At 36.0% G+C, this 26,104-nt stretch overlaps 2 protein-coding genes and 2 non-coding genes across 7 annotated transcripts in view; all 4 read right to left on the reverse strand.

Annotated features, from left to right (window-relative positions):
* Nucleotides 1–286: 286 nt before the first annotated feature.
* LOC112942108 (U2 spliceosomal RNA) lies at nt 287–482 on the reverse strand. Its single transcript, XR_003247987.1, has one exon. It is a non-coding gene; the product is annotated as a U2 spliceosomal RNA (small nuclear RNA).
* Nucleotides 483–1,522: 1,040 nt separating this feature from the next.
* LOC112942101 (U2 spliceosomal RNA) lies at nt 1,523–1,718 on the reverse strand. The gene has a single exon (XR_003247979.1). It is a non-coding gene; the product is annotated as a U2 spliceosomal RNA (small nuclear RNA).
* A 99-nt stretch (nt 1,719–1,817) lies between these two features.
* Nucleotides 1,818–7,252, reverse strand: LOC101259180 (potassium channel KAT3). Its single transcript, XM_069288173.1, has 13 exons — nt 7,066–7,252; nt 6,604–6,819; nt 5,546–5,707; nt 5,415–5,472; nt 5,001–5,318; nt 4,651–4,890; nt 4,432–4,530; nt 4,311–4,343; nt 3,505–3,690; nt 3,343–3,420; nt 2,816–2,870; nt 2,557–2,697; nt 1,818–2,419 (listed from the first exon to the last, which is right to left on the reverse strand). The coding sequence occupies exons 1-13, from the start codon at nt 7,221–7,223 to the stop codon at nt 2,316–2,318; spliced, it is 1,848 nt and encodes a 615-aa protein (XP_069144274.1). The 5' UTR covers nt 7,224–7,252; the 3' UTR covers nt 1,818–2,315.
* A 360-nt stretch (nt 7,253–7,612) lies between these two features.
* Nucleotides 7,613–26,104, reverse strand: part of LOC101259468 (uncharacterized) — a 63,513-nt gene continuing 45,021 nt past the window's right edge. For 2 of the 4 annotated variants that reach the window (XM_010326858.4, XM_010326859.4), the window contains 18 exons: nt 25,961–26,038; nt 25,526–25,816; nt 25,203–25,424; nt 24,648–25,124; nt 24,129–24,290; nt 23,718–24,047; nt 23,554–23,636; nt 23,347–23,451; nt 21,032–21,257; nt 19,327–19,692; nt 16,019–16,120; nt 14,306–14,449; nt 13,732–13,820; nt 12,198–12,280; nt 11,990–12,105; nt 11,343–11,428; nt 9,843–9,942; nt 7,613–8,238 (listed from right to left, as the gene is read on the reverse strand). In XM_010326858.4, the coding sequence (XP_010325160.1) occupies nt 8,173–8,238; nt 9,843–9,942; nt 11,343–11,428; nt 11,990–12,105; nt 12,198–12,280; nt 13,732–13,820; nt 14,306–14,449; nt 16,019–16,120; nt 19,327–19,692; nt 21,032–21,257; nt 23,347–23,451; nt 23,554–23,636; nt 23,718–24,047; nt 24,129–24,290; nt 24,648–25,124; nt 25,203–25,424; nt 25,526–25,816; nt 25,961–26,038 (3,126 nt within the window). In that variant the 3' untranslated portion in view covers nt 7,613–8,172. Of the gene's footprint in view, nt 8,239–9,842; nt 9,943–11,342; nt 11,429–11,989; nt 12,106–12,197; nt 12,281–13,731; nt 13,821–14,305; nt 14,473–16,018; nt 16,121–19,326; nt 19,693–21,031; nt 21,258–23,346; nt 23,452–23,553; nt 23,637–23,717; nt 24,048–24,128; nt 24,291–24,647; nt 25,125–25,202; nt 25,425–25,525; nt 25,817–25,960; nt 26,039–26,104 lie in introns of those variants that run through there. The other 2 variants (XM_004245368.5, XM_026032338.2) reach the window with 2 other exon arrangements.

The following is a 26,104-nucleotide window of genomic DNA, read 5'->3' on the forward strand; positions in this document are numbered from 1 at the left end:
CTTTTAAATCCATTCCACAGGAAGTATGAGTCAATTTTGTTGTACCATGATCATGGCGCTTGTTTTAGTCTATTAATGTCTAGCATGTAGCAACAACAGCTTCAGCCTAGAAATATTTTGGTACACCTTGAGCTTGCATCATGCTTCCTACTCATTTCAATGACTGTTAGATACTTTCGTTCTGCAACACATAATTGTATTAGTATTGGTGGGGTGTGCATACACAGTAAAACATAAAACTTTAATTATAAATCCAACTTAATGTAAAAAAATTGTTTTAGTATTGGTGGGGTGCGCCAAGCCCGTGCAGTAGTGCAACGCATGAGCGACGCACAAGAGCCCAGGTAGCAAGCTACCTTCATGGATTCTACCCCTTAAAAAATTGAGTTAATATCGTGTGAATCAATGATCCACATATCAGATATTAAACTGATAAGAACAGATACTACACTTGATCTTAGCCAAAAGGCCGAGAAAGGTATGCTTAATTCGTTGTAAATGAGTGGCTTTTGTGACAAAAAGTAGCGCTCAAGTCCTGTTTCGATACCGATGTGGGAAAACTAACACATGGACATCTAACTTGAACTAAAAATTATGAGATGCACTTACATGATAAATGAAATGTTAAAAAAAAGAAATAAAACTTCAAACACTACTCTTTGTTAATATTTGCTCACGTTTCATGCAAATTCTAATCTAGCTCTTCCTTTTCTTAAGTGATTTTTTTTAATGCTTAAAAATACTTATGATAGGCATTTGGATAAACAAGTTGTGAATACTCAATTTTGTAACCTCCAGCTAATATACTCCTTCCTTTTCATGTTAGTTGTCAACTTTTTTATTTTCACACTTCCTTTTGATATCATATTAGAGAACGAATTGAAATGAATGCAAAACTAAAAGCAAAACATGAGTCAAAGACTAATCTTTGATTGGAACTTTTCTAGATGAAGCATAAGCTTACTGGTTCCTTCTTCGTATGGTTCTTCATGATTTTGCCCCGTATTCATAGAGAACCTCCTTTAGCTTTTACCTCTCCGTCCATTTTTATTTGTCATGTTTCTCTTTTCGAAAGTTAATTAGACTATTTTTCAATGTTTACGCTAATTCGATATTTTAAACAAAAATTTTTGATACTCAAAAACTATATGAAAAGTACATTAAATTGCAATTTTTGCCATGTCAATATGATGAAAAATTACATGTTAGTCAAAGTTCTTACAATTTGACTCTAGAAATAAAAATCATGACAAACAATAGGAAGGAAGCATAGCGGAGTTCATTTGCTAGAATATGAGTGGGGGATTAGCTTTTCTCATCAAACCTTTAACTTTTATAACTCTGATAAGTTTGATTACTCAAGGCAATTTACATTTTATTCTTTATGATGCTTGAGATGTTTAGTCCTTGCAACCAGAAGATCTGCTAAAATTAAAATTTTCAACCATATGTGATAAATATTTAAGACCACAATTCTTAAAAACCGTACTAGTCAAAGGCCCTAAAATTTGTACCAGAATTGGTGGGGTGCGCCAGGCCCAAGCAGTAGTGCAACGCATGGGCGACGCTCAAGAGCCCAGGTAGCAAGCTACCTTAATGGACTCTTCCCCTTAAAAAATTGAGTTAATATCGTGTGGATCGATGATCCACATATCAGATATTAAACTGATAAGAACAGATACTACACTTGATCTTAGCCAAAAGGCCGAGAAAGGTATGCTTATTTCAGTGTAAATGACTGGATTTTATCACAAAACACTTGCCTTCAAGTCCTGTTTGGCTTCTGATGTGGGAAACTAACATATGGAGACTAAAAAAATATGAGATGCACTTGCATAAAAATGAAAGTATAAAATAAATAAAACTTCAAAGAGTACTAATATTTACTCATTTTATATGCAAATTCTAGTCTAGCTCTTAGTGAACTTTTAATTTTAAATCATTAATTCATATTGAACGTCCGTAACAAGCCCTAAGACTGAAACAAAGCTATCTGCAACCATCTCCACAACAGTTTGCCACCACGCTTCACATTTGATCACTACTGCAACCTCCAGATAATGTACTCTTTCCTTTTCACGTTACTTGTCAACTTTTCTGTTTACACGTCCCTTAAGAACTCATAAAAATAACAATAGTTTCATTATTTTACCCCTTCAAAAAACTTTCTTTGAACTTGTTTACACTTTCAATCGTAACTGTACGACATGGTTGTTCAAGCTTCAAGGAAATTAGGAGATTGTATGATATTTCCTACCATCTTGACTTCTTAAGCATTTGATGATTATCGATACATGTCGTTGAGGATTTCCCCCTCAAACTATATACAAGTGATCATTTTCTTGCAAAGCACCCAAATCCTTCTGTAGGGAGCCATCTGCCAAGAGAATTATGCTTCTTCTTTTGCCAAACTTTTTTTCTGCATTCACTAAATCTAATTAGATACTCTTAACAGTAAAAATATTTTATGTTCTTATTGCTTGGCAATGAATTTAATTGATCCGTAAAAAGTATTCGCGAAATATCATTACTTGTGATATCATAATATTTACTTACCTGCTATTGTTAGTAGAACTTCAACTGACTCAGGTAGATGTATTAGTTTTCCTTCAATTCCACCTTCATTTGGTTTGTCATGTGGATGATATCCATGTATTATAATCCTAGTGGGAAATGTGCCTGACACTCTACGAATTCCTGCAGAGTTAGTCACGAAATCCGTAAAATTTATGGAAAACAAAAAGGGCAATAGAAGCAATGTATGAGTTAAAGACTAAATCTTGATTGGAACAGTTTAGATGAAGCATAAGCTTACTGGTTCCTTCTTGGTTTGGTCCTTCATGATTTCGCTCCGTACTCACAGAGAACTCCTGCAAGATATTGAAGCAATCATCATAGAATTGTGTTTGCTCGGGTGGTGAAATGTGTAAAAACGTTATTCATTCAGCACATAATGATGGTCCAAGTCGAGAAGAGTTTGTAAGCCTTGACTGCGCTTTTTGCTTTGCTTCTGATCGTTATTATAGTGGAGTTCATTTGCTAGAATATGAGTGGGAATTAGATTTTCTCATGAACCTTTAGCTTTTATAACTCCGGTATGTTTGATGATCAAAGGCAATTTACATTTCATTCATTATGATTACTTGAGATCTTTAGTCCTTGCAAGAGAGCAGATTTGCTAAAATTTTCGAAGCTGCAAAAATCTCATGACATGCTTAAGACCACAGCTCTGTCTAACTATGCCTCAAATTGAAATCGAGGGAGGATGAAAAATCAATCCAGGTTTAAGCACTTATTCAGTTTAATGCCATAGGTTTTTTCTAGTTTATGGCAAAGGATTACCTCACTATTCAGGTCACTGAGCAACTCTGATATGAGTGGTATCTCTTGTAGCTCTTCCTTTTCGATTCCTTTAAGATGCTGATTATATTTCGTCACAAGACCATGATGTTAGTTTGATTACAGAAATAACTAATATCTTCCATCTAAAATCTACTACAATACCTGTAGAAAATTGGAGAGGATTATTTTTCCATCTGTGGTAAACAGCTGCAACAGTTGCTTGAAATGATGATGACTGATTCGAACAGCCTGAGAAAGTCTTTTACTTCTCACCGTGAAAGGTTGAGGCATATTAAAGATCACACCTATTTCTCCAAACAATTCCGGGGATTCCAATTTTGACAGGAACTGTTCAGCAGAAAGTAGAAACTTTTAAGGAAAGACCTCTCCGATAAATTGTGTTTTTTCACATTAGATTTTCCTATTACATATGACAAAATCTCGGCTTAATTGACCTATGACTGGTATATTTAGTAGACATAGTTGTTTGGTTCCATCTAACATCACTTTTCAGTTGAAGTTATGGCTTGAAGATGCTATCTTTGACCAACAAATGATTACGTTACGTAGATAATTTTCATATGTTCAAGTTTATACAAGGATTAACAGCATATCTGCTCATATATAAAGATCTTCCATCAGTAACAATATCCAGAACTTACTTAACAGTAGTTTCTTATGATGTTTCTTGATTTTTTCAGTAGTATATTTTAATGACATTTCAGATTGTTGGATGCAGCTTACAGGGTACGATGAGAAAGTTACATCCGACACTTTATAGAACACTCGAGATCAGTATGCACTGTGAACTTGTTTTGGTCCTGTTATCTCTGAGAATTTGTTTTTTCCCCCTCCTCTATTTCATTACTTAAGTTTGTTCATTTTTTTTACTTGATCCTAGCAGATACTAGGACAGCATCGCAAAATAAGAATTAGCATCAAATAATATGAGAAGTGGGATAACTAACCTGTTCTGTTCCATTCTTGTATGTTACTACTTCCTGCAGTTTTCAACCACTGAAGAGTTGACATCGCAGAAATAGTAAGAGCAAAAGTTATTGACGTGCGGGAAATGGGAATTACACATACCACAGCCCCGGATACAATAATGTAGAAGTCTGTTAGTATCTCATTTTGAATAACAATGTCAACTTTCGGTGGAAAGTATTCTGCTTTTATCTCCGAAACCTGTAAGGTAAAATGAGCCAAAACATAATTTAGTTCTGTGGAGCAAAGTACGTGATAGTTTAAGTTAAACGGATGAAAACAACATGCATATAAAGTAGTAGGAAGGTAAGAGAACATTACCAACTGGACTAAGAAGTCTTCGGAGACACCTTTAAAAAGATACGTATTTTGAATGGTTGTATGGAAAAGATGCTGCGCAATACTAGATCTTATTGCCTTAGGCAAGTCTTCGACTACTTCCTCTTGCTGTAGTTCTGCAGTCTTGAATCTGAGTGTTGAATGTGCCAGCATTTGCTCTTTTATACCTTCTGGAAGTCTATTCTTCCTTGCATATCGCAGTATCTCATTGATTGCGTCCCTCTACAATTATAAACTATCATATTTTATCATTCTAAACGTGCTTTCTTCACTAAGACTTGAACTACATAATGCATAAACTGTACTATGTTTTCTAGAAGGAGAGTCATTACCATCGCAAAGGTTCGAGCAGCACTATGGACAACAAGATTGGTCATGTTGCCAATTAAGTAAGCAGTTAGGCCAATGTTGAAGAGCATGTAGAAGATGGCGAAAACCTTCTCCCCTGTATTATGTGCATAGAGATCTCCATAGCCTACTGTGGTGAGGGTAACAACAGACCAATACATGGAATATGTGTATCCAAGAGAAATACTTCTTTCTTGGAAACTAGTAACATTTGATCCAATCCAGGTATTCTCTGCAGTATGATAATGTGTTGCTAGCCAGTAATAGAAACAACCAGCAGAATGCACCGCGAATAAAGTCACCTATGGACAGAGTTATAGCCATAAGATGAATGGTTTGGTTGAAGTAAAAAACTTCCATATCCACATGATCAGGTAAAGCTAGTACAAAGTACTTACACAAACTAGTTTACAAAATCTTGTCCAGAAGTAGCTGAATCGACTGTCCTTCTCTAGCCTGGATCAAAGGAACAACAATGTTAAGATTGAGAAATTTATGCAACTTTCAGTACTGATGTTATCAATATTACCTTGAGAAGAATTTACTAACACGACGTAGTCGCCATAGTCTGAGCAAGTTGAGGAAGCCAAAAATGTCTCCTTCTTGCTTTTTCCCATTAAAGAATTGGTATATTGGTTGGAATGGTATGGTTGATGCAACATCCATTGGAAATCCTAGATGAGTCACATACCTTTCAAAAGAAGTAACCTTTCATTGCCATTCAAAAAATAAAAATCCCAATTGTAATTTCATCTTTGTTTTGTTTCGGGTGGCATCTCAAGTATGTAGTGTCCTACATTTCCAATCCTCCATTTAACTTGTCTGATCTGAGCAATATCCTTTACAATTTTAACTTATAACAGTGTACTATAGAGTGGTGGTTAGGCTGATTCTCTTGTATGGGGTAAAGTGTTGGCTAGTTAAGAACTTTCATGTTCAGAAGATGACATTGCGAAATGAGGTGGATGTGTGGACATACTAAGAGGAATAAGATTAGGAATGAGGACATTGGGGACAGGGTAGGAGTGCGTCTGTGTCGATAAGACGAATGAAGTGAGGTTAAAATGGTTCGAGAATGTGAAATGGAGATGTGAAGAGGACTCAATGAGAAGGTGGGAGAGGTTGGTGATCCTGGTTTGAAGAGGGTTAGAGTTAGGCCAAAGAAGTCTCGGGGAAAGGTGATTAGACAAGATGCGGTACATCTTTAGCTCATTTAATTTAAATGTGAGATAAAATGTTAGTAGATAGTTGAGCATTGTCTCGCTTTTGTGCCGGGTTAGACTTGGTGGTAGGTTGGTGCCCCATACCTGTTTATCCTTTATACAAATAGTAATTTAATATGGCTGCCAGTTATACTTTGGTTATCGTAACTTTGCAATTTATTTTTATTGAATGCTACGTGATGCTTCCTCTAGTATTTCTTATATCTTTTCTTTTTTATGTTCTTAGATTTGTGTGACTTAAGCGGTAAGCCAGAGGTGTTTCTGAAACAACTTCTCTTACCTCTGTGAGATAAAAATAAGGTTGGCATACACTCTACTCTCTCCGTATCGCATGTTTAGAATTACACATATTATATGAGAGTACCTGAAAGCAATTTTGTTGTGATGATGAATGAGTAAATAAGTGGTTTTGTCCAAGTAAGCAACAAAGAAAGTGAGAAGAATGTCTATGGCAAAGAAAGCATCCACCAATAAATCAACAGGCAAAAGGCCTCCACTTGCTGCCTTCTTGAATGCCAACTCAAAAGGAGATGACCATGCTGAGTACACCACCAATATCACCAGAAATGTTTGCCATATTCTTACGAAAAAATTAAAGAAAATGGTCAAAAGTGACTATTTTTTCAATTTTAAAAAGCACTTATTAGACGTTTTTAAGTAGCCAGACAAGCTGTACGTGTTTGTAATGAACACAAATTAACATGAGCATTAGAAACTAACACCACTCTCAACTAGTTGTTATCAGTTTGAAAATAACTTTCTGAGATAATAACTCAACCAATCTGAGAATATCAACAAAAATGAAAGTAATAATTTTAATGATTACCTGTATCTACGATCATAAGGAGCAATAACAAATCTTTTAAGCTTTAGAGTGCCTTCACCCATTACTGTACCAAAAGCTGGCAATAGGCTACTTGAAACTGAAGCTATGTTTCTTATTTCTCCACTTGACTGCCCTTGCGGTGATCTTGTCGATGACATCTTGGTTTAAAAAGTTGGAGTTTTCTTGGTTGTACTTAGTTTGTTGTTTAAGGGGTCAATTTATTACTCATTTTAATATATGGTTTACGTAGAGGATATTATCATATTATATTATACGTCCTACTCTAAGCAAATTATTGCTGGTTTTTTAATATATATATATAAAACCTTGTACATATCTTAGGGACGTAGAGTCGATGTTCTTGGAAGAGTTAACAATCTAGGATTTAACACCGTACACATATGAAGCAATAAGTACACACGATTAAGGTAAAATGATAAGTTTAAAGTTAAAACGAGTAGTCAACACTATAAAGGTTTAATTTTTTAAAATACTGAAAATACAAAACTGTATAAAATAAAACAGAATAATAATAGCAGCATATTCATTTGACCCATAAAGGAAAAGCCCTTTTCAGCTCTCTTCAAATCTTTAAGAATCTACATATTATGGTTCCAACACATAAGTTAGGAGGAGTTTGAGTACAGGGAATTGGACCCCAAACTAATAAAAATGGAAGTCCATTCTGTATCTATTTATATACAAAGATGAAAAAAAAACCCGAACATACGAAAATCAACCACAAATCCAGTAACTCTTCAACTTCATAGCTTCAAGCAACTTCAAATAAGTTGTTCATGCTTTGATCAAGAGACTTAAATGCTGACACAGTAATCTGTGATGTCAGACGGAACGTTAACTGATTGCATGCACATTGGGTTAGCTGGATGAGAAATCTGAAACCAGAACGATGAACAATTCTAGATCCCAAATGAGAAACCCGGCACACACTTCTGAAATGATTGTGCCACTGAGTAAGCTATGTTGCCAATATGAAACAAAGCAAACAATAAACCTTTGATGATGGCTATGCATTGTGCTGCAGGAACAAAAATTCTGCTACTAAGCAACCACCACCTCAAACGAACTCACACCCCAGAAACGAGACTACATGTACTGGGCGAGCCATTGCTTGCACATATCAAGAACTGGATGTGCATTAGCATGTAATGCCTGCATTAAGAGTCAAAGGCAGAAAGAGAAATCAGTAAACAAGTGGTAAAGTTAGTAACCCCTATCCTACAAGATATAATAATTAAACAAATAAGACTCTTAAATGCCTAAATTCTAGTGAAATGAGAAATAACCTAAGATGTTGGAAATCAATAGATGTATAGGCAATGGAAAAAGATCACATAACCAGGAAACAAAAAGGTACTAATACTCTTTCCTAGTAGCTTATATTCTCTATGCCATAAGGTGAGAGGCAAATCCAGGATTTGATAACTGCTGATGCTACTGTGTTTAATGTGAACTCCAATAGAGAATTCAATTAAGCTTTACATTCAATCGGTTCGATCCAATTTGAATTAATTTGATCCATTTGGTTTATAGAACTTTTGATACGTATTCAACTATTTCTCCTGATTCAAATTCTACTGAATCACGTTCTCTGCGAGAGTCCCATGAGTCTAGACCTTGGGTCCAATAGCTGTGAATTTGGCACCTTAGCCATGGAACCCACAATCTTTTGATACTTCGGGTGACACTGTTTAAATATACACGATTTTTTTGTAGAAATTACTGATACATAAAATTTTACCCAAGTGTTCATATGCTGCATCACCCTCAATCCCCTAGATAGATCTTCCCCTGCATAAGGTTTATTATGGAAGCATCTAGGATTTGATTTTGTTTTCTGTCGAAGGCAAACTAACTTGCATGCAAAATATTTGGTCAATTGTTGAAGCACATTTTAAAATAGCGTTGAGGCAGTTAAAAGTGCGATCATAGACAATGTTTGCTACCACAGGGTCAAGGAATTTGAAGTGAGTCTAGAAGCATCCATTTTAACATTCTAGAACACTAGTACTTTACTTTTAACCCTTGTCAACAATATAGTTGGAGCACCTTCCTGAAAGTATCATATTCAAATTCCAGTAAATCTTGTTAAAGATAGATTTAGGTACACACCTCATAAAGGTAGAATCAAGAGGTTTTTACTCTATTTTTCCAGTTTCTCATAGGCATAACTAGCTAGAAAAACGCAAACACATCAAAATCAGATAATTCTCGATCTGCATCCATGACAAAACAGGTTCACAAATCTAAAAATCTGTTGTCCGTGGAATCCCACTCACTGGATACTGGTTGCAGAAAGATCTTTGTAAAGGTAGATACTAAATGATAAGTACGTGGGAAACAACTTGTAGGGACAGAATGTGAAGAGAACAGTTCTACCAGTAAAGATTAACAACTGTCCAATTATTTACCGAAGCTGAAGGTAAAAGCAGGCTAAGGATCAACCAAATAAGCCAAAATAACCAGCTGAGAAACAAGTTTTTTGCATCTCTCAAGTTGACATCGAACTTGGTCATTAAGGTTCTGAATATTTATCACCCAAACATTAACAAGTTTATCTTTGGCATTGGTTAAAAAACCATAGCATCGTTTGGAATACCTTAAACCAATATATTGAGTTCTCCAGAAAATGGGCCCCTCAGAATATGAACGGTAAAGCAGTACAACATAATCTCATATGGGTATTCCTTGAAATATAATTAGGTTTTGGTGGAACAAGGTAGTATTTAACTTTAAAGTTCATGAACGCAACAAACCTGATGTGCAACATATTGAACATCTGCCACACTTCCACTTCTAGATGCAATTTGGAATGCACTTTTGAGACGCCCACAAACAACACATGCAAGTACTTTCCTGTGAAAGGAAAGCTAAAAAATGAAGTGGCACTCAAAGTTTACCAGCTAATTTCTAACAGAAATTAAAAGAAGTGTATTGCTGATTTCGGCAAACCGTCTCACCTAAAAGCTTAACCTAGTAACAGCTTGATCTGTTAGAGAGCATATATCTTTGTTTATTTATTCAAGGTATCAATATAAAAATATTTCGTAGATGAATGACGGGGTAAGAATCCAACAGCTCTATTTGCTAATATCTCGTTGAACTATGGAGTTGTCCAATTAGAAGTTTAAATTGTTAGAGCACACTTACAACAAGATATTTAGTTATTTAATCATCTTCTGCGTTATGCCTTCAACAAATATTATGATATCATAGACATGTAACTTCCACCATTGTAGCCCTTTTATCCGACTTAAGACACAAAAAATGAAGAAATCAAACCATTCCAAACAATCATACCAAGTCCAAGGTGAGAAATATTCTTTGAAAAACTTGGATCATTTAATCATTCAAGTGTTGTACATGAGCTAAAGTCCTAACTCATTAAGGGGTAACATTTGAAAAAAGAATGTTCTGAAGGGGGGATAATCTATTTTGGATAACCTTCACATAACAGTGGCAGTGAACATATATCACAAAAGTGTGAGTAGGGCGTTGAAATGTGAGACCACCTCATCGAATATCTTAAAATGATGGAAATGGGACACACTATTTATTTTATATCTACAACATGTTAAAGATTTACTCAAAATAGAGAAATTTAAAGCAAGCGAAGTCTTTGGAGTGAGTGTCATGGGTTTTGAGCATGCAATTATTGACATCATCTTCAGAATGGAATAAAAAAGGCTACAACATCCACAACAACAAGAAGCAGCAAAGAAAGTCAGAAAGGAAGGGGAAAACGAAATCAAAAATCTGATCTGAAGTGTGAACTATGATGGTAGGGAAATAAGAGACGAAGGTAGGAAATACAAGGCTCTTTCTGGATGATAGTAAAAATCTTAAGTTGGAATATAAGGGGGTTAAAATGATTCAAATAAGACACACACACTTAGGTATCTCAACCATAAGTGGAGGGCATGGTCAATAAGCATGATCCAACAAGTTCCGCGGAACAGATGGACTCAGTGGACAGGGTCTAAAGCATGATAATAGAAGAGATACTGTTATAATCAGGGATAAAAAACAGTGGAGCTGTAGTGATATTCAACGTGGAACATATCTCATATATTGTAAACTGGACAGTTTCTAGAAAGAACTCAGATGGTGCTCTACAGTGGTTTACAGGCTACACGCCAATCTGAAACAGAGGATTTTGGCATCAACTAACTGCAAGCCGAGGCACATGGAGTGAACACTGGGTAATTAGGAGGCACTTAAATGTATATAGGTTCAACAGAAAAAGATAAACTGACCTGTGGCTACTAGTCAACATGTCAATCAGGCGGTCAGGTCGCTCTTTGTGTTTGTTCGCATACACATTAATGGCTGCCCCCAAAACCTAAAAATCAATATGGTCCATTAAATATGGCATTAGTTCACTAGATACTAGTAAATAGAAACCTATAACAGTTCAAAATTTAGCATAGATGGAAATACTACTTGCGTCATAAATCAGATCTGACTGTTTGAAAAAAACAATAGATTACATTAGCATTTGGATTTTTGAAATGTTCTTATGCATTTCATCATTCACAAGGTGAAAAAATGACAGGACAGTCAGAGGGGTAATCAACTCCAACCTTTGGCACTTCTTTATCCTTTGATAACCGTTAAAAACTCATGAAGCATTAGATCATTGGAATATGTTGCTATGGTTGGTGCTAATTAAAGCAGTTTTAACATATGATGGTTGAACTAGGAGGAGTAGAGTATACTTAAATACAAAATACATGTCCCTTAACAACAAAAATAAATAGATAAGCATAGCATTTGACACACCTGCATATGAATTCCTTAGGAAAATGAGTGTTAAAAAAAAGAAAAGGGAAAAGGCAGGTCAATCATCTGTCGCTGAACAGACAAAAACACACATTGAAGACCATTGCATTCACAAGAATACCTGATCCCAATCATCATCATCGATGGTGCCTTTAATGTTCCTAAAGAACTCCGTGAGTTGGCTTCCCCTCTTTCTCTCAGCAAGTGATGCAGCAACACCAGCATATATATCAACAGCTGAAACAGTTGGGCATAAATCAATGATAAGTTCAGATACTTGTCCTGGAAAATTCTGAAGAAAAATGGAAGTATGAGTCTATGAGAAGTACCTGGAAGGTTGAACTCATGGATCACCTGGAAAGCCAAGTCAAAATTCCTCTCAGCAAGAGTTTCTGCAATTTCACACCTCCTCCTGCATTTCGATAAATACAAATTTTCAAGCCCTAGCATCGGATAAAATGCTCTACAAAGTTGTCCTGACTATCAAGTCACAAGGGATAATGTTGGAAATGCTGAAAATCAAGGGATTTAATATTGTTATATGTTCATTAGTCCTTTGACACTATAAGGCCACTATTTACTATCTAAGTGACATTACTGACGCTATTGAGATAACTCTTTCTCTAATGTAGCTTCTTTTGCCATGATCAACTTGATTTTCAGTTTTGATTTATAAACTCAAGTTGCTTCACCACCTTATTTGATGTGGTGAGTGAAGAGTCGAGAGAATCAATATTGTTATACCTCAATCTATCTAGGAAAATAGTATAGAATATTTTCCCCAATCCCGTCATAATAAAGAATATAAATATTTAGGCAATTTTCTTTATTTAAAATTTTCTTTTATTTCATTTTGTCTACAATTTAAAAATTCGTTTAGCCTAAACTCAACAAAGAGTTCTTTTTGAATATTCTGCACCAACTGATCCAAAATAAAAATTGCTGGCGTGACTTTGAAAACAAGACCACGAGCTCTTAACACCCTGCCTATTTGAGTGCATAAAATATTGTATTTAGATTCCTTTCCTGCTATTTTAGTACACAAATGAAAAAAATAGAAAAAGCACAGGAGCAAGCAAATAGTCATGAAATAGTTTAAAGGAGCCTCTGCTAGTTTTAAACAGCTAAAACCAAATACCATTTTCGCATATATACACAAGATATCACATTGCAAGGGGGCAAGTCAGTTAAGGTGAATCATACTGAATCTGTTATGAGACCAGTGGGCAATGTTGTCTACAGTGAAGGGCGTGATACTTGGTTGGGATTTCAGAGAAGGAGTCAAAGATGTAGAATATAGGATGTCACATAACTCCTTTGGCTGGGTACTTTGGAAAGGAATAGGAGAACCTTTGAGTGGGTTGATAAAGATATGCATCTAGTTTTTGTTGCTAGTCAATGTTTTATTGCAACCTCACACATTGATCACAGATGACTGGGATGTTATTAATAATATTTTGGTGTAGGTTATCTACTTGTGCATACCACTTGTACAGCAGGAATTGGTTCAAACAGCATCAACAAATTATTACTTCACCAAAAAACACACATATGGTAACTTCAGGGTACATAAAAAACCAAAGCATAAAGCATAAGAAACCAAAAAGGTTTAATATTTAGTTAGATACATTTTTTTTTTTGAGAAAAAAAGAAAAAATGGAGGACAAAAACTAGACCAAATGCATTTCAGGTCACCCCATCAAGGGGAAGACCTTCTGGATTCTCCCTGTTTCTTTTTGCGCAGTTGCCAGAGATGGTAAAATAGTTCTTGATTTTGTATCCAAAATGCCTAGTTTGAATAGTTCAGACAGACGGAAAAATTACGAGATAAAAGGAGATCGAAAACCAAAAACTAGAACAAACCTGAAAGTTTCAGGATCATTTGGATTCCCAAAAAGTGAATGTTTCCACTGTGTTCCTTCTGCATCATTAAAGCATCTGACAACATCTATCTGCAAATCAGCAAGCATGAACAATCACGAACTCAAGATATGCATGAAATAGCTTAAGCATTGAAACCCTTGAGAATGCTAACAATCAAGTTCAATTTACTACTGAATGATGTTAGAAGCATTATCATTAGATCTGTTGGAGGTCATTTACAAAACCTCTTTCCTCAATCATTTCTAATCAGTAAATGGATCTAAGAGATCAGAGATGATTATTTTGACACATAGAATTTTCCTAAAACAGTTCGTTAATGCAACTTGCTTTTTTGAGAAGAATCTCCCATGATTCTGGATCCTTACAGAAGTTTCATGGGAAAATAAAATGGGTATCTTCCAGAGCATCAACTCTTCAACAAAAGAGAGAAAAGGTCCAGAAAGCAGCATCAAATTGAATGAAGCAACAAAAAGCAACAGGATATGCGCCTAACTGCATTTTGCTGACACGTGAAGATATTTTCAGCTTCAATTTACAAGCATCCTATACTTACCTGGATAGCAACTCTAGCAGAAAATTTGACTAGTCCTTCTTCAGTTAGTTTCTCAGAGGCACTTTTCCCTCGGATGCCCTTGGTAATAAGCTTAGTAGACTCTCCTGCTTTATGTCGTGCTGACAAGCCTTCCTCGAAATGCATCTACATCACAAAGGAAGGCTAAGCTGACGGCACAGGAGTAGGTGTACAAGTTAGCAACTAAAACCACACAGAAGGTGATATAATTTAAGATTCAGAAAGTAGAAATGTGACATAAGAGATGAATGTAATCCCTGCATAAGGAAAGAGGAGAGGATCTAAAGATGCAAATAAAGAGTATGAACGCAGCATATGTACTAGCAATGCAATAGACAAATTGCAAAAGAGAAAACAACTTGTGATAATTCACAAGAAGAAATATGTTCCGACGCGATTGAGATGCCAGTGCACTATTACGTTGTGTATATCCTGAGTCATTTATGTCAAGCAATTATCTCAAACTACTTACCCATGTATATATTCAATTATTGGTCTAACTGATGTATAAATACCATAATTTATACTCTTTTAATATCCATGTACTTTCTGCATTTGTATACTATAGACAAAGAAGAAGATATAGGCGGATTACTTCTCAAAAAAAAGAAGAAGATAATGGGTAAATACAATTTTTTTGAAAGAATTCTTAGTAAGACCCCATTGCTGATATTAATTTATCTAACATAATAATTTAATACATTCTAATTAATGTGCTATACATAATAACATAATAGATAACTATATTCTCAGAAATATAATATAATAAACAACTATTTATAAGCACAGTACACACACACTCTATGTATATATATATATATATATAACCAAGCAAAAACCTTTATTTACACAATTAGATATTATGAGCCTAATAAGGTCTTTCTGTGGGAAAAAAAAGCGTCAAAGCATAAGGAAACAAGTTACGCAGATGGCTTGTCATCCTAGAGTTTCAAACAAATCCCACCTCCTAATCATATTGACTGCACTACTGCTATATTAATTATACTTTAGTTGTTACTCAATCATAGTTGATGACACCCATCACTGGGTATCACAGAACTGTATTTTGAAATGTTTACCACATACAACTATTCAGAGGGCACAAATAAATCTATCAAAGACACTTTCTTATTATTTCGCTGATATGTTTGTCATATGGAAAAAATCTATTTTAAGGTCCGAAGACCAATGAAATTATGTCTGCTATATTTAGAAATAATAAATAAGTGGTTAAGTTGCTCCCATCCTTTAAGAATTTTCGTTTTTCTTTGTTGATTAATGATCTATTATTAAATGAAGTGCAAAATTTAATGAAATATCACATATACTCATTACCCTTGAAGTTACAATTACAATAAAAAAATAGAGTTTCCATCACTTCGTGAGCAATCCAATTCAAGGAGCAAGCAGCCATCATTCACAAGGCAGCTGAGGAACATCAAGTGGCTAGTGTAAAATTCACATCTTTTCCTATTGGAATATGACTGTGTTTCTTGCATTAGAGGCCCTCCCACTGTTAACTAAACTGTGCCTTAGCCAGTTTTTGTTGGTTTTCCTAAGCATGAAACTTTAGGACAGAGAGTAACGAGAGCACAACTCTCAAGCTTAGGAAACGTAAAACTAATAATTCTTGTGACCATGAACACCATCTATAATGCAGATGTGCAATAGAACAAGTTCTTAAAATGGACTGACCTTGGCATTATCCAAGTGTCTTATAGCTTCTTCTTGAGAAGAAGAGTTCATAAACAATTGTATACAACAAAGCCCAGCTGCCACATGATCCTTCTTTATCACCTGATCATCAAGCAATTTTCAAATACAAAGAAGACACATGGCATTAGTAGAGACACAAAATGGAAGCAAATTGACTAAGCCAACCTATCATAGAATATGTTAAAAGACTTGACCAAACTCAGTTGCAATCCAGCAGAGATTAACATGTAAGAAACGGCAGGCATAAGAAATGTCTAAAATTGATTAAGCTCCTCTTTTCATGGCCATTGAAACATCACACTTCAATTTAATGGATAGATTGGAGTGCGGAGGGAAGGATGAACTAGTTAAGAAATGTGACAAGAAATCAAAGACATCCAGAATCTTTGAATGGTAGCTAGCTAGTCCAGCAAGTAGATGCTTCAATGTTATGAAGAGGTCTTAGACAAGGAGACCCTATGTCACCTTTTTTGTTCCTATGACTATGGAGGGTCTGACCACATGTTCAGAACAGCAAAAGTAAATGTTTGGGTAAAGGGATTCAGTGCTCAGATAGGGAGGGGTGATGATCTGGATATACACATCTTTTCTATGCAGATGATGCTTGGCTTTCAGTGAAGCAGAAATGGGACAAATCAGACACTTATGAGTAATCCTAACAATATTTGAGGGCATCTCGGAGCTTCAGGTTAATTGGTCGAAAAGTTTCTCTTTCCAATTAATAAGGTAGACAATTTACAAAGTCTAGCTAAGAATCTGAAATGTCAAATAGCTTCTCTTCCTACTAAGTACCTGGGATGGCCTCTAGGGGACAAAAACAAGGAGTTGGAAGCATGGAGTGAGGTGATGGACAGATGTAAGAAAAGGCTCTCAATATGGAAAAGTCAGTAATAGGTACTCTCATCAAGTCAATTTTAGATGGGCTACGTACGCTCATGATGAGTCTATTTACAATACCCAAGAGCATTAAGAAGAGAATCAACATAATGAGAAGATCCTTCATTTGGCAAGGGAACAAAGAAAAGAGAGGCTACAACCTAGTGAAATGGGAGATACTTTGACCAGAAAACAAGGTGGCCTTGGCATGAGAAATCTTAGCTTCCAGAATAACTGTTTGCTATAAAAATGGCTATGGAGATTTTGTTCAGAAGATAGAGCCCTATGGAGAAGATTCATAACAAGGAAATGCGGCTTGTTTAGCCAATGGACTACTGAGAAGGTGATGGGGTTATTTGGATGCAGTGTGTGGAAGACAATTAGAAGGTTCTGGCCACAGTTCAATAACAATAGCTATATTAGTGCGGGCAATGGCCTGAAAACAGATTTCTGGGATGAAATCTGGAAAGGAGATGATAGCCTGAAGAACTTATTCCTAAACCTCTACACCATGAGCTTACAAAGATCTGCTACTGTTGCTCAAGTATGGAACCAACAAGGGTGGAACTTAGTGTTCAAGAGGGCTCTGAATGACTGGGAAATTACGGATGTGGCCAGGTTACTAGAGGTGCTAAACACCACACCATCAAAGAAAGGACAAACCAATTTGGCAGCTACAAAGCAAAGGAATATTCACAGTTAAATGTTGCTAATTGAGGATGAATGTTAGCAGTCAGTGACTGACAAATGTCCTTGGAAGCTAGTGGAAGACAAGAAGCCCATTACAAGTGACATGTTTTGCCTGTTTGTTATAAGAAAAGCTTGCCTTATTCATGAGACATTACAAAAAAGGGGGATGCAGTTTTGCTCAAGATGCTTTATGTGTGAGCAGAAAGCACAAGTAATTAGTCATTTGTTCCTTTAGTAAAGCTGCTTCAAAATTGTGTAATATGTTTGTGTGTAATAGGGGTTAGCTCGGTGATGCCAAAGACAACCATGGAGCTCTTGAATAGCTGGACAGGAATTGGCAACAGAGGGAAAAGTGAAGACTGGTGGAAGACTATCCCAGACTGTATATGGTACTCTATGGAAAGAAAGGATTGCTAGGTGTTCTGAAGGACAAAAAGATAGTTTTCAGAAGATAAAAATGAAATGCTCAAGTATTTTGTTTTTTTAGTGTAGGCAAGATTTGGTAGGGAAAATCATAGAGATAGTTGATTTTATACGAAACTTCTAATTCGGTATATCTTTTTGACGGTGTACCCGCAATCCTGTGAATTGAGTTTCCTTTTTGAGTGTTTTGTCAATACAAAGTTACCTTTATCTCAAATGCATGTTGAATGTAATGTCCTTCACCTTTTTCTGTCTCACTTAGTTGTATTTAAGGTCTAAAGGTTAGAGAGCATCAAAGCCATAAGACTCCTGGAGTGATGTTTGTGGGACAACAAAAAGATAGGGCTTCTTAAATTTTATGAGAAAACTTGGATCAAGAAACCAGATATACAGTAAAAAAGTCGCTAAAGATATAATAAAATATAAGTGTACTCTCTCTATCAGTTTAATCTAGATGCACGGGTCACGGCCACATAATGTAACATAAGTTATACATTAAAACCAGTGTTGTCAAAGGTGTGCTTAAGTCCTTAAGTGATGCTCAAAACACACTGAGAGTTTTGCTTCGTTTATTGTGCACTTTAGTGTCGTCATAAAGGCTCTAAGACATACTTTCCCCAACAAACGAGTATTGCCTGAAGAGACTTCACTAAACAATTGATGTTTCACTTTACCACTATTTTATTTTTTCAATTTCATGTCCATATATTTGTTGAATTTATAATTATTAGCCTTGGACTAAACATATATATATCAGTATTTTTTCTCCATTTGCACCATTTTTCATTAAATCCCACACTTTATTTGCACTTGAAGGCCCAAGAGACCTTGGAGTTTTTTGCGCTTTTCTCTTTTGATAACACTGATTAGAACTGAAAAAATCATTCAGAGAATTCTGGAGTGAAGCTTGTGAAAAAGGGAAACGTTGAGCTTCTTGAGGTTAACCGAGGAACCCAAACTAGGAAACTGGCTATACTGGAACCTAAACATGAAATCGAAGAATTTGGACTTCTCTTTTTTTATTTTTTTGTTCTTTTTTTGGAGTAAGAGCTGAAGCATTCCTTTAAACTGTGAGTAATAAGTCAGAGCAGAGAGGCAGTCCATTCTTAGTCAAAATTTCATAGTGTATCTGCTGAAATGGATAAATTTCACTAGCCTTATAATTTTTGCCATCTCCATTGATTAAAGATCTATATTGCCAAAGGTACATGTAAAGAAATTAAACATCAGATTATATGCAGGGTCACCGTTGCTTCACATTTTAAAGAAAGAGTTCAAAGGAAAAGATTGTGAAATACCTGAAACTTGTATAAATAATTGAAATGCTTGTGAGTTTCACAATAAGTACAGATGCGAGAAAGTGCTGCAGTTGTATGTTTGTTCACTGATGGATCTAGTGTAGTTACATTTGAAGTTCTTCCTGACAATACTTCCTCCAAAACAGGCATGGCCCCATAAGCAATGCACAATTCACACAATAGATCAAGGGTCCCATAATCTGTAGCCAAAGGATCTTGTCGTTGGGGGGAAGAAGACGAAGTGACAACAGCCAATGAAGATGGTTGAGGAGGTGGAGGAACAGAATTGGGAGGGAAAAATAACAAGCAAGCATCCTTGTAATGGCCATGTCGAAACATGAAATCAAACAGATGTTGGCGAGCATACTGCATTTTAAAGTGTAATACATCAGTGGCAACACAGACATCAAGTAGTGAGCATGCCTCACTGCTCTTACATGGAACAAGTGAAGAATTGCAATATCAATAAGCTGAAGACGAATATTAAGAGATGAAGAGAAAAAATAAATGAGGTTGTGGAGTGAAGAAGAACTATACATAAAGCATTTAATGTTTAGGGCGTGCTCACATCCTAGATGAAGGAAATAACTCATTCACTTCCCAAAGACAATAACACCCCACCCCACCCCCCCGGGCTACCAAATGACTATAAATTTAGTACTTATAACATCAAAATGGATTTAACAAAACTACTATAAAAACACCCAATATGTAAGAAAATACTAATCCCAATATTAAACATCACTAAAAAAGAGTTTCAACAAGTTCACAGAAAGACAACATCAATAGCATAATTGAACTTCAATTTTCAACTTATCAGCCATGATAACGAATTAATTTGTATCCAATTGCTTTAATAACTATGATGACAATATCCTCAATTGCAATGATTGATTTTCATTTTCCATCCAAATTTATAAGTCAAAAATCGAAAAAGAAGGAGAAGGAAAAATCATTAATTGGAAAAGAATATGGGTAGCAGAAAAGTAAGAGAGAACGAGAAGAGGACTTAAACATCCTAACAAGAAAGAGTCATCTTAGACCAAAACAAGGAAACGAAGCAAATCAAGAGAAGCTAAGAGACATTAGTAGTAGAAGGTGTAGCAAATCAGAAAAGAAGAAAATGATAAAGAAAAACTAAAGCATACCTAGAGTATGTCTAGTGCATGTATACCAAAAAAACTATTTATTTATTTTTAGAAGGGAAAGAAACTGTACTAACTTTACATGATTTCAAAATTAACATGACATCTATTCTGAACAAATTTCTTTACTTTCTTCACTAACGGCTATTTCCGTGCTCCACTTCGAAACTAAATATAATATTCTTTGACGCTATTCTCTCTCAAACTCCAGGAAAGTCAACCCACAATAACTGAAAAGGCTCCAAACTTCTTGAATTAAATGATAAAGAAGGCTTGTATGAAAATAACATAAGATATAAAAATAAGAACCTAGCATTCATAATTGACAAACTAAGAAACCATGCAGTCATTGGGTAATTAAGTATATATAGTGCAAATGCATGTAAGATATTGAAGGGAATAACAAATGATCAAATTGCTACAAGTAATACTCCAATACAACAAATAGACACAGATGCTTCTTTATGCTTATCGAGATATAAATTGAGTAAAGGATCTTGAATAAAAACAAATAGAGTTATCCCAAAGTGTGCTTGTCGTAGGTAAAATTTAAAACTTACATCTTGAAAATAACTGATGCATTCAGCATATCTAACACTGTCCAAGTTGCTCCTAGGTTCTTCGAAGTGCGTACTGTTGGAAAAATTGTCATTGAAAGCTTCTAAAAAGAACTTGAGTCTCCCTGCCCGTGGAAATTTGGATGGTAGGAACAACACATTGAGATAGGAATCAGCAGAAAGAGAATCATCTAAAATGGCTGGTGCACTTTTAGCCAGATGCTCATACCTTGCATTGTTGCCAGGAAAATCAAGATAAGAACATAACCTCAATAGTGAAGGTAAACATCCCAATAGAGAATGAGCTGAATGATGCATTTTGTGTGTATCTCACTCAGAGCAAAGAGTGACAAAAGATAAGAACTTAAAGTCATTGAATAATTTTTCATTTATTTTTTTTGATGAAGTAATGTTTTATTGTTTGCATCAAGACGATGCAAAAAGATAGTACAAGGATATTGCAATTGAGATCACAAACAAAGATGTTAGCACTTAGCATATTTAAACAGAGCTATTTTAAAAACCAGGGAGCTAATAAAATGCAAAAATATATCAGGGAATCCACAGGGGTTATATTGAACCAACTAAATAAATACAAGAGACATCTAGCCTTGACAAAAATGATTTGGAGTTGATACACCATCAAAGCATCTTATATTCCTTTCTGTCTGTAAAGGGATCTTCTTATTGACTAAGTTACGCTACAAAGGATAGCGTTCTTCAAAAGAGAGGTGAGGGAAGTTTGCAATTGAAAACAAAATATTTTAACAAGGGACAAATGGTCATCTCCAAATCACTTAAAATCTGTTCAACAATCTATGGTCTACAAAATCTACTGTACTATGCCAGAAACTAGTCAGTACACTGCCCTAACAGGATGAAAACCAGATATTATTCAAACATAAAATGGTTTATAATCAGAACTAGTATGAAACCATCAGCTGGAACATAGCAAAGATTAAAATTGGGTCAATTGTAACAGACAAGAAGGAAGTGCTTTAAAATTGCAGAGGGGAACAGCGAAACCATTCAGAAGTTGGACATTCTAGGTTGAATTCTATGATCGCCAAGTTAAATAGAAACAAGACCTATCACCATACCTCTTCCCTAGCAGAAAAAGAAAAAGTACAAAAGAAAAGGGAAAACAAAATGTAAAATGGTTGGCTCCATTGGGTCAGCAACTGATTTTCCTTGTAAAAATATAGCCCAAACACAGAAGAGATACCTAACATGTCATTCATAAAAGTGATAAACAGCATTGATGTTTGGGCATAAAACACCGATATACAAGTAGTATACCAAAAAGTAAAACCTACAGAAGATATGGTTTTCTACAAACGTCACACTATCTTCTAAGCTAAAAGGAACTTCATGGGTGCACCAATAGAAAATAAAGATAAGAGGTTACTCCCCAATGGTACAAATTCATCTCTAGTCTTTCAAAAGCACTCCTATTTCTTCCTCTCCACACGATCCACATAAGTGCTAGTGGAGCCACGATCCATGTTCTTCGTCTTCTCCTATTTCTTACTATTCATATCATTGAATAAAAATCACACCAACACTAAATTTGATGTTGGGTTTAAATATTATCTATGTAGAGTAATAGCTCAAGACAAGATAAATCCCTACAGCCATTGACAATCCGCATCGCACAAGTTCTAACACCCCCCCCCCCCCGCATGTGAAACCTGATTCAATGGCATACATGTGGACTGAAGTCTGAAGATTTCTTTCTTTATTTTTTTCGAGTGAGAAGACTACAGTGGCTCATAATGGGCTGAAATGTGTGACTAGAGCACAGAGAGTATGCTTGAAAATCCAGGGAATGAGCTTTGAGCAGAATGAAAGACCCGACAAACTCGGTGGTTCTAGAACAGATATAATCGCTCGATGGGCTGAACTTAGAGAAAGGCACAAAGCAGCTCAACTGATTGTTTTGAGAGTGCAGCCTAGAGGTAAAAGATTGTGAAATTGACCTACCATATTTAGAGATCAAATACAACGTGAAAGAATCAGAGACCCCAACCCCAAACTTTAATGCAATGTATGGAGTAGCTCAGTTCATTATAAAATACAAAATCCCTTTAGAAACCCTTGCAAAATAACTCTAGAATGCTATTTAACAGCGCCATCTTGTAAATATAGCAGTAGCCTCCTAACTGTTGCTGATTGGTTTTAAAAAAACTAAGAAAAAGAAGAGATCTAACTGCATGCATACAGGAAAGATCAGAACCAGCATTTGCAGATATGATGTCTCATGTGTTCCTTGCACTAAATCATCAACATATACAGTACAAAACTTGTTATTATCTTACATGGACCGAACAGATGAAACATCCACTGGTGGACCTCCTTCAATGGTGCCAATAATCTCCATTATAACAGTTGCAGCATCACCCTTGTATAATTGAAGTGCTTGCCTAAACATTGTCAAAAGGTTAAAAAAGTACGAGATAAGAAATCAAAAGTAGGTTTTTATTGGAGGTTGACAAAGAATTGGAAATAATATTATTTTTACATACTTAAATTTAACACGAGCTTGTGTATAGCGCTCCATCCTAATCAGAGCATGCCCCCATGCATTCCACACAGGGAAAACATCAATCTGAGAGTAAGTTTGCCAATTAGAACTACTTTATGTTGCAAAGAGGACAATCATGCACATAGAACGTCTTTTTTATACTACCTTACACTTCTTGCAAGTGTAAACAGCCATGCTGTATTTCTCATCTAGAATTAATCTATTCCGAAGATGCTCAGATGACTCTTTATCAGCGATATCATCAAGTGAGGCAGCTACTCCGAAACCCAAAAGACTTTGCAGCAATTCAGCACGTACTAGCCACATCTCAGCTTGTCCCAGTACTTCAGACAGCTCATCTGTCGATTGACTACCCACACTAGAGCTGCCAGCATCAGAAGATGCATCATCTGCTTCCCGACTTCTTTCCAAATTACTAGACAAGTCAGTGCTTCCAGAAATCTTTCTAAGAAGGGATTTAGCAAAAAACAGGCCCTACAAGATCAAAGCTCAACATATTACTGCACAATTTCATCAGTAGTTTGATTTAGTCTACACTGAGAGCAAAGTAGATACCTGAACAAAAGTTTCTGTGGCATGATATGCTCGGCCAATAGTTTCCATAGTTGCATTCTCAGGTATCTTTTGGGAGCTTAATACACTTTTCATCTGGCCTATACACAAGTCCAAAGCACCTTTGGCAGATGCACTCTCATCCGAACACATTGAAAGCAGGGCCTGAATTCCAACGTATAAATAATTAAGAACATTAAAATAAAACGAAGCAGTTGAATCGGTGTGTTTAGAGTGCAGAACACAACTTAGAATAAACAGGAACAAGTTCAATTCAAGGAGTGAATTCTGCTTTCATGACATGGAAAATTAGTGCCACGTTTTCTAAAATAAAGAGGAGTGATGTCATAAAAGTATCCAAGTCCTGTATGTCAATCTATCCTCAATCCCAACTTCACATCATCCGTTATGGTCCAGCAAAAACATATTCATCTTCAGTTAACAAAGACAAACAAACCACCTCAAAGCTAGCACCAGGTATGGTCAAGCAAAAACATATTGATCAGGAAAAAAAAGGCATACCTTGAAAAGAGTTATATCAGGGGTACTTTCATACCGGTGAGAAGAACGGACAGCTTCATCCTTCTTTGGGTCACCTGTGAGCATCCACATCTCAGCAATAGCAACAGCAGGCAGCCGTTCTTGCCCATCTGCAGAAAATAATGTAACACGGTCTTCCTGAATGGAAGTAGTTGGCTCCCAAGCCACCCTCTCTGATTGCATTAATCCAGAGCTCTTTCTCTTCCTATCCTTGGCTGTACCTTTATCTCCAGATTGAACCCAAGAAAATGCTCTGCGGGCTTCTTTTTGAAAATTACTAAGGCTACTAGTGAATGATGACCTTGTGGGTGTTCCCAATTTTGTCTTCTGTCTTGCTTTTGGAGTTGAAATTGGAATCCTCGGGTCCCTGGAAGAAGAACTAATGCTGACAACAATAGCTTTAGCAGCATATCTCAGAATCATATTGTTGTCTCTCAAGGAGGGGAATTCCTTAAGTATCTGCAAGGAAAAAAACAAGATTACATCAAAGAAAATGACTAGAAAATATTAACATTCTCAAAGCTTACAACTTATTACCAGAGAAGCAGATTGAAGTTGTTTTCTCATCAACAAAACCTCTAGAATTAAATGAGGGTGCTCATGTAGCGGAGAGCATTTTTGCTGCAACGGTAATGGCAAAGCAGCCAGAACACGTAATCCTAATGCCCAAGAGTTGAGCCTGGAAACTTCTAACTCTGATAAATTATTATCTCTTCTTTTGAGGAAAAAGTGAACCTTCAGAGAATTAAAAAAAATACACTAAAGAAATTGGTAAATTGGAAGGAGAATTTTAAAATTCTGATAGCAATCAATTCCAGAGCAACTCGAATAAAGAATGTTTTAGGAAGAAATGTCATTACGAGAAGCTGCTTTGATCGAAGGTTGGGCAAAAGCTGCATTGCACTCATTGCAACAGGTAAAGCATCTGCAGTGTCACGTAAAGAAGAAAGAAAACGTGAAGCTTCTGCGGGGCCTCCACCGTTTAAAGGATCTGCAGTGAGAAGCTTCACAAGTTGACGCCCCTGCAGCTCTCTGCGCAGTTCAATAGATAGCCCTTCACTTTCAGCAACTTTTAAAGCAGCAGAAACAGCTCCCTTCTCAGCTAATCTAAGGGCAAGACCTTCGGGATCTTCTTTACACTGAGACTCCACCTAAAATTCAAAGTCCCACATGAGATGCAAAGGTGGAATCAAACACTGGGAAATTAAGAAGGAGAGCTCTAGAAACACAAACGTGATTGTAATCTTAGAATTACCCTAAACTCAACCATAAAAAAGAAGGAAGGAGCTAATAACCTCTAACCAGCTGCGGAAGCGGTTATCTGCACTTAATATATGGCTGTACCTTAGGAGAGCTTGTCTCATCTGAACAACCTAGTTGTACCATCAATGCATTAAGAGAAAAGATATAAAGTTAGCATACCAAGTCCATTTGTATAA

Source organism: Solanum lycopersicum, chromosome 8 (assembly GCF_036512215.1).
Source record: "Solanum lycopersicum chromosome 8, SLM_r2.1".
Lineage (NCBI taxonomy): Eukaryota > Viridiplantae > Streptophyta > Magnoliopsida > Solanales > Solanaceae > Solanum > Solanum lycopersicum.

What these genes read in the sequence shown, in the direction of transcription:
- LOC101259180 (XM_069288173.1), bottom strand. Translation starts at nt 7,223, where the DNA reads ATGTCATCGACAAGATCACCGCAAGGGCAGTCAAGTGGAGAAATAAGA. An exon ending in CCTTATGATCGTAGATACAG is followed by an intron (nt 6,820 to 7,065) that starts GTAATCATTAAA and finishes TTTTTTCGTAAG; the next exon opens with AATATGGCAAACATTTCTGG. An exon ending in TCAGTGACCTGAATAGTGAG is followed by an intron (nt 2,871 to 3,342) that starts GTAATCCTTTGC and finishes AATATCTTGCAG; the next exon opens with GAGTTCTCTGTGAGTACGGA.